Source organism: Amblyomma maculatum, chromosome 3 (assembly GCF_055883805.1).
Source record: "Amblyomma maculatum isolate TAMU_Amacu chromosome 3, ASM5588380v1, whole genome shotgun sequence".
Taxonomy (NCBI): Eukaryota; Metazoa; Arthropoda; class Arachnida; order Ixodida; family Ixodidae; genus Amblyomma; species Amblyomma maculatum.
This window is the reverse complement of record NC_139346.1, coordinates 181570088-181582566: the sequence shown is the minus strand read 5'-3', so window position 1 is coordinate 181582566 and position 12479 is coordinate 181570088. Positions and strand designations below refer to the sequence as shown.

Below are 12479 nucleotides of genomic sequence, written 5' to 3'. Positions count from 1 at the left end.
CCAAAGTAGCTGAGCTTTAACTTTAGAATTTGACCCTCCAATGAGCAGTCAGGGTTTATGGTCGACAATATCGACTGAATAATGACCTATACGGTTTCTTTTTTTTTTTTTTATAATGACCTATACGGTTCCAAAAAAGAAATAAATTATGGAGGGCACTTAAGCTACGCCTTTAAGGGTATGACGCGATAGCGTAGGCTATCAACCCAGATGTAAAGCCACGCTTTAACCAATTTGTGCAAACGTGTCTGCATGGCTATAGGGGTAACGTGAATGCAAGGATGAGTGCAGGTTGATTTTGATAACACTCTATTATATGAAAGTAGGGACCAGAGTTGGCAGCTCCTGCCAAGCGTAACAGCAGGCAACCCTACGGCCAGTCAGTTCCGCCACCTGCCAGCGCCATGCTTGTGGCATGACGCCAACGCCGGATTCTCTGGTGAACGCGGCATTTAATCCTGTCGTGTTCAAAATAAAGGCGTTCTCTGGATCGCTGCAGTGACCTGCTGATGCATATAAAAACTCTCAAGTCTCGCTTCGTGTTTTCAGGGTGTTATGTGAATCCTGTTACTTCTAGCTCTCTTTGTACTTAAAAGAGACACTGAGCACAAGCTGAATCGTGGCTTACAGCATTTCATTTACAGACTGTATTAACTGAAAAGGAGCTTTTGCGAGCAGGAAAAAGCCAGGAATGGCATATACATGTAGGTCAATCGCCACGGGCCAAATACGCCCCATTAAAATGCTTTCGTATAAAGAGCTTTTCACACGCTTTTTGCTCTACGTTAAATACGCATTTCGCTGCCGAATAAACAGTAGCATTTACAGTCAGAAAACAATTTTTTTTGTTCGGAACACAAAAATTGGATGGTATTGGATTAGGACTGAATTACGTTAGATTTAGTTGCATTTGGTATCAAGTATGGCGGAATAAGGTGAATTAAGTTGAATTACGGTGATGATGATTGACTCATTATGATCGAATAGGCTGGATTTAGTTGCATTAGGAATGATTAGTAAAACCAAGGTGGATTGGGTTGGATTAAAAGTGGATTGATATTAATTATTTTCGATTAGTGTGGATTACGGTGGACTTTCTGCATGGCGGCGACCACGTTCTACGCAGCACGTGTTCTTGACTCGCCAGCGGCGTGAGCGGCATCAGTCAGTCGCTGCTAGCGCTGCCTCCGGCATGACTACCCCCCCCCCCCCCCCTTCCCCTCCGCTTCTTTCTTCGTGTTCTCCGGTTGCTGCGTGCGCTCCTGCCCCCATCGTTCGCCGCTGAGTGTACCCCTCCCCCCTCTTCCTGCGAGGCTCCGGTTGCCGAAGCGCCGGCTCGAACTGGGGGGCTGAAAGGGGGAAGGAACTGGTTACGAGGCTGACGACGCCGACGCCGCCGCGAAACCTAGGAACGGGCGCCAAAGAGCTGCGCTCTAAAAGAAGATTGCGCTGACGGTGCGATGTGTTATGAGTGATGCAGAGGACGCTCGTCGCGCTCGCCATGTTCGGTGTGCCTGGGTATATACAAGAGTTTGTTATCGCCGCCGACCAAGAGTCCGATGGGCGGAGTAGCCAGACGGAGGAGCAGCGTGGCCTGGCGCTACAGCAACCGGCCCCAACGGATCACCTAAAGGGGAACCTTCAACCTTCAGAAGTGCCATCACAGCCAATGATGTTCTATTAGGAGCCAGCCATGTCCTCGATGGAGCAAGAGCGTTGGGAGCGTCACCTTGAAGGCGCTACCACCGGCTCATGCGGATTGCTTAACTATGCCATTGCCTATATTCAGCCATCTTAAGGGTCCCTTCTATTTCGATAGGCGTGTACAGCGCTGTCAGTGGCGAAAAGCAGTTTATTCGATCTTCTTGTATACATTAGCTGCTCTGCTAAGGCGGCGCCGTAATTAATGATATCTTCATTTCATTATGAGACAAAGTGATACAGCCGAATCCGGATATATCGAACTTGAAGGGAATTGAGAAATAGTTCAATATATCAATAATTCGATATACACAAGTCGGCTTGAGAAGTTGGAGACGCAACTAGTGAGAAGAGCAGAGCCACCATAGGACCTGACCTTTCCCTTCTACCGAATTCATTGGTATTGTCATTTCTGCTGAGCACGATACCCGGCAGTACTGACCTGCATTATTTGAGGTCACACGGACGTATCCGTTCTATCCACGTTAAACGTGACTGCAGAAACTCAACTCTGTTTCATGAATTTTCGACGCCACAGCGCAATTGATCTCGACGTAGCATCACGATGACGCTCCCTAAAACGGTTTCATTCGGATGCACGTCGCCGCCGGAGCCCTTAAATGTAATAAAAGGGCATCCATTCATGCGGTAAAAAAAATGTGGTCACAATCACAAAGGTTATTTCCTACTGGGTTACATCAAGGCCTGCTTCAAACAAGAATTCCTATCTTTACCATGAATTATTCTCAGTCTTACCTTTTTCTTATTTTTGTTTGATGAAAGATACAATATTACGCCCACTTCAATATAAACTACGGCTACGTGTAAGATGAACTAATAAACTTTAATTGGCGCTTATGTGTAAGCGATTGGTAAAAAGGGTAATACATTTTAGTCACATTCTCTTATATTTTTTTTTCCACTGTATGTGTTCTTTTTTGTTTTTGCTTAAGCCACATAGCTCCAGTTCTGAACTGCTGCCTAAAACTGCCGGTTGAAGTGGTGCCCGACTTTCTATGTCTTTACAATCGTTTCATAGCACGGCGTGCTGGCTGATACATTTTAACAAAACCATATCGGTGTCTTTAAATAGTGTTTTGGATTCCTGACTGTCGTGCTTGAAACCACCACAGTGCCAGGCAGGCTATCCTCGGAATGTCCTTTTTGTGTAGGCACTCACCGATAATCGCATTCAACAAAGCAACTGCTCAAGTCCTTATGAATAATTGTTGCGGTCGTATCGGCCCTGACGACGTATCCTCCCGACCGCAGGCGTAGCCATCGGGCCGGGACCCTGGGCGTCATCAGGCGAGCCGGCGGTGGCCATGTCCGGGCAGCTGGTCAACTGGATGCACCGCGTGCTGCCCTTCAGCAAGAACGCCCGCACCACGCCCACGCACAGCCCGCAGCACCACTGCAACGCTGCTGTAGACTCCATCGCCTTGGACCACCACTCTTCCTCCAACGCTTCGTCGCAGAACGCATCGCCGTTGCACTGCGCCGCCACCGTGTCCTCCTCACGTGAGTGGACGCTACGAGTTATTAAGGCGTCTTTCTAGACTCATGGAACGAAATCTGTTGCGAGAGAGAGAGAGAGGGAGAGAACTTTATTCGTCAGCGATTTAGGTTGTTTTTGCCTTGGGCTGCATTCAGCTGCTCCATGTGGCCGACAGTCCAAGTCTGTCAGCGACCTCTTGCGCTCTTGCCGAGGCCCGCGACTGGACATCTGGGTCCCGGCTGTCGAGAACAGCTTCCCAGTTTTCTAGCGAGGGAGATTGTACTAGATCTACCGGAGGCGGATCCTCCGCGCAGTCCCAGATTAAGGTGGCAGGCTCACCGCACAGTTGGCAGTACGGATTTACTAAGTCGGGTAAGATTTTTGCGTAAGTACAGGGGTTTGGCTGCGACTGCGTTTGCAGCCGCCGCCACGTGGTAGAACTCCGCTTCAAAATGTGACCTGCTGTTATACGCATTTTTCGGGTGTCTATGAATTGTCGCGCCACCTGGAAACATCAATACAAGCTTTTTGCAACTGCCGTCATAGCCTTTAGGAAATCATTTTTCTCTCCTCTTTTCCATCTTAATTAACTATATGGCTGTTACTCTAGTAAATTTTGCCACTACAAGTCTTCAACTATTTTTATTTTCTATGATGGTTGTGCATTTATCAATAATCAGAAAGAGTGAAATTTAGACGCAGTTTCCTTTAATGACCGCGGGTGCCGCCACCATTCGTAAACACCAGAATTTCGACCAATCAAAACCGCCGTTTGTTGATACATGCGCCCTATGGGAAGTTTCGCAACCGGTAGTATGCGAAATACCGTGCGCGACAGTTATGCGCGAGAACTGTGCGATTCCGCGATATGTGTCCATGTATAGCATTCCTGCCATCTGCAATTTCACACTTCACCGCGCGTCAAGGAACGCCACGCGACAGGAGCGATGGTGTATCGTCCGAACTCACACTTGCCGGAGAAAGTGTGACAGATACTGCGCCTTTCCTTTCCTGCAAACCAATTATAGTGACATGTAGCACTGCAACGAACGAGAGGCAAACAATGAAAATGAAATTATAGGAGAGGAAGTGTAGGCTTTTTCTTCTTATAGGAGACATCCAAGAGACCTAATTCTTATTTTTTTTTTTTTTTGCGTAGGATTTTTTTTAATTGGTTCACAGGAAGGGAAAGGCGCAGTAACTGTCACACTTGCACTGTGGACACCCGAACCGCGCCGTAAGGGAAGGGAGGAGGGTGGGAATTAAAGTGGAAAGAGAGAAAGAGGAGCCGTAGTGGAGGGCTACGCAGTAATTTCGACCACCTGGGGATCTTTAACGTGCGCTGACATCGCACAGCACACGGACGCCACTTCGTTTCGCCTCCATCGAAACGCAGCCGCCGAGGTCGGGTTCGAACCCGGGAACTCCGGCACAGTAGTCGGGCGTCTTACCACTGCACCACCCCGGTGGGGCATTTTGCGTAGGATGCAATGATATTTAGGGAAAACTAAAACAGCGCCGTTGTACAAGAGAGCGACGGTAATTAACAAAGCCCACTGCAGCACTGAGATCTCACCCGCAGCCCTTCAGTAGTCATCGATTAAAAATTAAGGGGACATTTAGGCTCCGCAATTAAGGGTTAGTAGCGATAGCGTTTCACGCACACTGAAGTGGTTTTCTCAGTTTTATCTTTATTTTTTATATGTTTTATCTTATGGCCTGTCTAGCGATGACGTCAGCGGTAAGCTCGAATGCCGTGTCTTAAAACTTGATGCGTCCCAGTGTGCGTTCAGCGGAACGCGCTGTTTACTTTCGATGCAACGCCGGGGGACTCCACCGTTAATTACTTTATAACGTTTCGAACACACGGAGGATGTTTTTAAATTTTTTATTTAATTAGTTGTGGATTCGCGTTACAATGGACAACAACGCCTACACCGGCTTTTCTGCGGCACAGAGCTCTCTATAGCGTAAAAACACGCTATCAGTACGCCTCCTGTAGCGAAGGAAGTGCGCCTCAAGAAAAAAGCAGCACACGGCAAGTGTTACGTGACGTCAACACTGGAACACCTCGCTTGCGCACCTCCCACAGCCGTGCTAACTTCTGCATTTATGCCGTTATAGAGAGCCCAAAATCTACTGCACAGGGCTCCGTGTTAGAGCGTTAGCTCTACTAGGTGCAAAATTTGATCTTCAGAATGTGCTCAAGTTTCACCTTCATTTGACCTTGCGAAGCCGCATAGCAATAAGCTTACATAGTAAACGAATAGACTTTCAGTACAGCAAAACCACGTAAACGCACCTTCTTGACCAAATCTAGCTGCAGACGAGGAAGGGGAAGCAAGTGCTTGCCAAACACGGTGTTGATGGTTGAGCAATCGCTAGTGCCGGGTCATGTTGCTCACGAGCGGATCCTAAAGCTGTTGTAATGGTTGAAGCTAGCGGCCGTCTAGTACGTCTAGCCTTCAACCTGCTCCTAGCGACGAAATGAAAGCTTTACAGTCCAATAGGCCGCCTGGGGATCTTTAGTGAAATTATCCCGTATCCATTCCACTTCGGCACCTCTTTCTCTCTTTTCGCTTTCACTCCCACCTTCCACCTCCCCTACAGTCAACCGGGTATCTGTACCGGCTTCGTTGTGGCGACTCACTGGTTAAGATGCCCGACTGCTCTCCGGAGTCCTTAGGTTCGAAGTCGACTACTGGCGGCTTCGTTTCAAGTAAGGCGAAACGGAGATGCGCGTCCGAGTTCTGTGCAATGTCAGTACACATTACAGGTCCACAGGTGGTCGAAATTATACCAGAGCTCTCCACTACATCACGTCGTTCTCTTTCGGCTTTCACTCCCACCTTCCTCCCTTATCTTACGGTGTGGTTCAGTTGTATCACTATACATTCCCGCCGAGGCTGTAATCTATATCCACAACTCTGACGCAAAAGATAAAAAAGCACGACTTCCCGGAAATTGTATTTCTACAATAAAGAAAAAAGAACAAAATCTATTTCACCCTTAGCCTCCTATCGGGAATTTCACTACTGTGGTGGTCTATCACCTTGATTTAATTGACGTTGTCGAAACAGGCCTCAACCGAGTTGAATGAGTTCGCGAGCACAGTAAATGTAGCACCTACCTATGTCAGAAAATTTATCGCTAAGGTGCACATTCTTGTACGTGAGGGCTTGAATTCAGGTCTGAACGTGTTGCTAGCCTGTTCTCTGACCGACACGGGTGAATGACATTTTCGACACAGCCACTAGTACTTGCGCAGCTAGATATTGCACAGACAGCCGGCATGATGAGAGCGGCTGTCATTCACCCGTGTCGGTAAGAAAACAGGCTGCTAGCAATAAAACCTTTGACATTTTATGCACTGCATGCACTGGGCTCGCGGAATATTCAACTCAGCTGAGGCCTGCTTCGATGACGTCAATCAAATCAAGGTGGTTCCAACCGAGAGCAGCTTCCGAGAACAAATATTGTTAGTGACGAAGAGTCGGCTGCAGGCGTTTTTACATCTTCCTTCCGTCAAAATGCGTTTCGCTGCGGCTAACTTCGAGCCCAAGGACTCGTGCCGAGCAGCAGAATACTGTAGTCACTGAGCCATAAGAGCGGGTAAGATGGCCTTCAATACTACCTGCTGCATCATAAAGCTCTCTGATAGAAACAGAGTTAATTGATAAGAATACTTGCACGCGTGCCACCGTCGCATTCTATTTATCGTCCTCTGTGGGTAAAACTATATCTGAAAAAGGCATTCAGTTTCTCGTTGCTTGGTAGACACATCCCTATACATTCCCGCATTGGCTGTTATCTATATTCACAACTCTGACACAAAAGGTTAAAAACAGCACGACCACACGGAAATTGTATTTCTGTAATAAAGGAAAAAGAACGAACTCTAACCCTTAGCATCCTATCGGAAATTTCAGTACTGTGACGGTCTATCAGGCTCCAATTAACGTGTTACGGAGGTGCTGGTAGTCTGAATAATAGAAGCTGGTACTCCCCTGATGTGGCTGTGACAGGTAGGTCACCGCCGCTTGCGGTGGGGGCTAGCTTGCCACAGAATTTTTATTTGTTGTAGGCCGTCATTGCACCCGCCACTGTCTCGGCGATGGACGACGGCTGTTGCTGCAGCGCGCGTTTTTCTCTTTCTCTTATTTTTCCTTTCTTCTCTATTTTGTCTTCTGTCCGCACGAGCCCGCCGGGGTGGTGCAGTGGTAAGACGCCCGACTACTGCGCTGGAGTACCCGGGTTCGAACAAGACCTCGGCGGCTGCGTTTCGATGGAGGCGAAACGAAGAGGCGTCCGTGTGCTGTGCGATGTCAGCGCACGTTAAAGATCCCCAGGTGGTCGAAATTACTCCGTAGCCCTCCACTACGGCTCCTCTTTCTCTCTTTCCATGTAGCTGAATGGGTCTAGATGTCAAAAAATTGCGGATCCAGATTTGGGCACGATTACTAGGAAAGCGTTTGGCGAGTTCCTCCAGGATAACCTCATGGCGAACATTGTCAAAAGCTTTGTGTATATCGACAGCCAGGAGATAGTCAGGTAGCGTTTTACGATGAGCTCTATTCAGAACTCTTCGCAAAAGCCAAAGGCAGTCATGCGTTCCAAGGTTAGGGCGGAAGCCGGCTTGAGCTGGATGAAATCCAGGACTGACGTATTCAATGTAGTGACTAATCCGGGTATGCAGCAGGCGCTCGATGAGTTTACAGAGATGTGAAGTCAGTGCAATTGGACGCAAATTACTAGGAAGTCGAGGGTTTTTGCCAGGTTTAGGGATAGGAAGAATAAGAGAAAGCTTGAGATTATCCGGTACCGTTCCGATCTCCCAGTAAGAATTAATGATGTCGAGAAGGGCATCCTGGGCTGCCGAGTCGAGATTGCGAAGCTCCTGCCAACTAACTCGGTCATGCCCGGGTGTGGCGCGAGCTCGGCCTCTTCCGAGGGCTGCTTGCATGCAGGTGGCCACACCAGACCCACCTTTTACGAGAAGAACCCACCTCACCCGAAGTCAAGAAGTATTTTTGAATAAGCTCATCGCCCATGCGGCTTACACGCCACGTATTATGGCCCGCTGGCGTCAGTATAAGGAGAAAATGATTACGTGCCCCCACTGTACGACTCTAACCTGCGGCGGCATATCTCATTTACTTTGGGAATGCCCTGCTTTTTCTACTGGACGCCCCGAGATCGAACCCTACCGCCTGAACTACCGTTCCCTTCTAGAAACTGATGCAAACACACAGATGATATTTGCCAAGTATGGCTCGCTTAGTGGCCTGGTTAGAGCAATGTGATTCGAGTGACGACCTAAACAATGAAGATTCTGTCTACTCCCCTTTATCCCCATCCATGGCCATGAGCCTTCCAATTCAATAAAGGACATTCAATCAATCAATCTCTCTTTCCACTTTCACTCCCTCCCTTCCCTTACGGCGCGGTTGAGGTGTCCACAGAAAACAGGTGAGACAGTTACTGCGCCTTTCCCTTCCTATAAATCAATAAATCAGTTTTTAATAGTGGTGTAAGGTTTGATTTTGACCGCGAACCAGTCGTTGGGGGAGGTAGATTGATGGATTGAGTGTGTTTCGCTGACCTTATTAGTACGATAGCCTTGGACTGTTGAGCGTTCCCCGGGAGTGTTTAACGTCAGAGTGTCACGTGACAGCGTCTCTGATGGCATAGGGTTAGCGTGTCCGGCTTTCGGCCCAAGGGACACAGGTTCGATTCAATCACTTGGCCTCTTTCTTTCCAGAGAGATTGCGTAGCTCTGACGTCAGCGCCTCTCAATCAACCAAGCTTTTTCGACACAGTTCCGACGCCACATATTCTTTCGAAAGGCGCACTTCTCGGGCATATATACGAGACCAATTTAGGCCGACCAATGTGCACGAATCGACCCATCTGCTCTGTGGGCAGGCATGCTGATTAGATAGACAAGTCATCGAGAGCGTGACCTCATTTGCATGCCGACGGGTGTTCGCCTACCCTTTCTTCTACTTTTCTGCTGCGGCCTAAGTCTCGCTGATGCCGACACACTTCCATTTGTCGATAAACAATGCCGCTGCTCGAGAGGTTCCCCCATTTCTACATGTGAATGCCTCGTATCTTGACGCGAAAGTTGTTACACCAGTGTTTGCAGTCCCCGGCTCCGCGCTACTGTATAGTTGAAAGCAGCAGTAAAAAATTTGGCTACTGCACTCAACAGCAACACAGAGCCGGTAACAGCAAACACTCCTGTAACAACACTTTGACTGCGTTTGCTTTCTTTTTTGCTTCCGAAAGAAGTGGCTCTCATGGCGCGTCTAATTTTCGTTGCTTATGGATTTAAAACAATGTTATAATAAACAAATTTGGTTTGAATGTCAATTCATACTTCCCCTGCATGCGCATAGAATTGTCCACATTCTTGTTGATGATGATGATGGTGATGTGGCCGTCCCTTTTGCATCGATTGGGCGCAAAAATGCACCCTAGCCGTTGTTGGGAGAATACAAATAGAAAACTGAGAGGAGGAACTAGGGGGGGGGGGAGGAGGATAGGTTGGTTAGACTGGCGGCAGAGCGCTTGAAAGGCCCTCTGGGGAGCGCAGTTGCGTCACTAATTTACAGGTGGCTTGGGGCTCGAAACAAGATCGCATCGGGCATGTACAGCCAGGCCGAATAAAACGAGACAATACAATGTGTTATCAGTTTCCACTTTGTAGTGGCATATTCCGTAATGACCTGATTATGATTGCGGACTTTGGTGGACTCTTTAACTAAACATAAATTAGGCTAGTTGTACAATACATCTGAAATTTCAACGACAAAGTGTTCTGTTTTTTTCACAAGTCCTGTTCACTCTGAAGAGAAGTTTATTGCAACTCCAAAAACTGAGAATACATGCTCATATATACACATTATATACTATACACTCTGTCCAACATTATATCAAACAATCATATACAAGCTGCAGGTCCGTCCTGCATAACGACCATTGCACTAATGCTAAGCTAGAAAGCACACAACATACACGTGTTAAGACTTCAACATCCCTAAAAAAAGGAGGGGGGGACAATGGGAGAGAGAGGACGTTCAGAAGAAACACCACACGACACTTTATAACACTCAATACAGAGGTGCCGGCATGGCGAGACCATCCGGAAGAACAACAAAGAAACGTGTATGCCAGCGCTGCAGGAACCGCGCCTCCCCATCTGTTTCCCGACGCTCAGACAGGTACTTCCAGAGGAGGAGACGGAGAATTCGAAGCGCTGGATACATTGCGCGTGCCGGTTGCCTGCGTTCTTCCGCCAGGCAGCAGCGACGCCGCTTGCGGTGGGGGCTAGCCTGCCACCGAATTTTAACGCGGTAGCGTTAAGGAGCTCGTGTCGCAGAAAAGCCGGTGTCGTCGGCGGCGTTGGCCGTGAGCGATAAATCCCGGCATGCACTTCATAAATAAAAAGCAACTTCCAAGATGGGCTGGGTGGGAATCGAACCAGGGTAACGCTACCACTGAGCCACGAGTTCGATGCTTGGAAGCGGTACAAAAGCGCTTCTAGTGAATGCGGTGTTGCCTTAGAAACGTGCCGTAGAATGTTATACTGCGGTGTATATCGGTAATTATGAGCATGTTACTTACAGAAGTCGCAGTTACGCGAGTAGCGAAGTACGTTTCCGCTACATTTCTTCTGCGCTCTGCGCACATGCAGAGCCATCTTGCCGCAAACATAGAAGAACCCCTCCTCGCAATGTGCGGCGCTGCCCCGACACGTGGCGCGCCACTCGCCCCTGACGTTTCGCCGTGCACCCTCACGGTTTGTAGAATCAAGCGTCTTTCCTTTCTTTAGATCACTATCTTCGCTCACCCGCTTCTCCCTTTCGGGCCGCGCGGGTACCGGGGCGAGGATGCACCAGTACCCTTGCGTTTAATGTTTTCTCGACGAGGTGCAATAACGCTATCGCGTTCCACTCTTGAAGACGAAGCTTAAGCGTCCTCCAAATTTTTTATCTGTTGTAGGCCGTCATTGCACCCGCCAGCGCTTAGATGGTGGACGACGGCTCGGCGCGCGTCTTTCTCTCCCTCTTCTTTTTTTTTCTTCTCTACTTTCTCTCTTCTGTCTGCACAAGGCAACGTCGTGTGCTATGCGAGGCGAAACGAAGAGGCGTCTGTGTGCTGTGCGATGTTAGCGCACGTTAAAGATCCCCAGGTGGTCGAAATTACTCCGCAGCCCTCCACTACAGCTCCTATTTCTTTCCCCTTTCACTCCCATCTTCCTCCCGTCCCTTACTGCGCGGTTGCGGTGTCCACAAAAAGCAAGTGAGACAGTTACCGCGTCTTTCCCTTCCTATAAATAAATAAATCGTGTGCTGTGCGATGTCAGCGCACGTTAAAGATCCCCAGGTGGTCGAAATTACTCCGTAGTCCTCCACTACGGCTCTCTTTCTCTCTTTCCACTTTCACTCCCATCTTCCTCCATTCCCTAACGGCGCGGTTGCGGTGTCCACAGAAATCAAGTGAGACAGTTACCGCGCTATTCCCTTTCTATAAATAAATCAGGTTAAATCAGATTTTTTTTAAAAATCAGGTTGTTGTGTTTGTGGCTGTAGGAAGAAGGAACAGAAAATGCACGGGCCTGCTACTGGATCTGTAGCTGAGCCACCTCCGCTTCTTCGTGCGGACCGGAGAGAGAAAAAAACTGACTTATTTATAGGAAGGGAAAGGCGCGGTAACTGTCTCACTTGTTTTCTGTGGACACCGCTACCGCGCCGTAAGGGAAGGGAGGAATGTGGGAGTGAAAGTGGAAAGAGAGAAAGAGGAGCCGTAGTGGAGGGCTACGGAGTAATTTCGACCACCTGGGGATCTTTAACGTGCGCTGACATCGCACAGCACACGGACGCCTCTTCGTTTCGCCTCCATCGAAACGCAGCCGCCGAGGTCGGGTTCGAACCCGGGTACTCCGGCACAGTAGTGGGGGTCTTACCACTGCACCACCCCGGCGGGGCTCACAGAAGAGAGATTTTTTTTATTGATTTATTTATAGGAAGGGAAAGGCGCGGTAACTGTCTCGCTTGATTTCTGTGGACACCGCAACCGCGCCGTAAGGGAAGGGAGGAAGGTGGGAGTGAAAGTGGAAAGAGAGAAAGAGGAGCCGTAGTGGAGGGCTACGGAGTAATTTCGACCACCTGGGGATCTTTTACGTGCGCTGACATCGCACAGCACACGACGCCTCTTCGTTTCGCCTCCATCGAAACGCAGCCGCCGAGGTCGGGTTCACACAGAAGAGAGAAAG

General features: G+C 48.8%; 1 protein-coding gene across 1 annotated transcript in view; it reads left to right on the top strand.

Annotated features, from left to right (window-relative positions):
• Window positions 1-12479, top strand: part of LOC146197105 (aromatic-L-amino-acid decarboxylase-like) — a 169489-nt gene that overhangs the window by 65626 nt on the left and 91384 nt on the right. The window contains exon 3 of the mRNA XM_084598844.1: window positions 2974-3222. Within this exon, the coding sequence (XP_084454970.1) occupies window positions 2974-3222 (249 nt within the window). The remainder of the gene's footprint in view (window positions 1-2973; window positions 3223-12479) is intronic.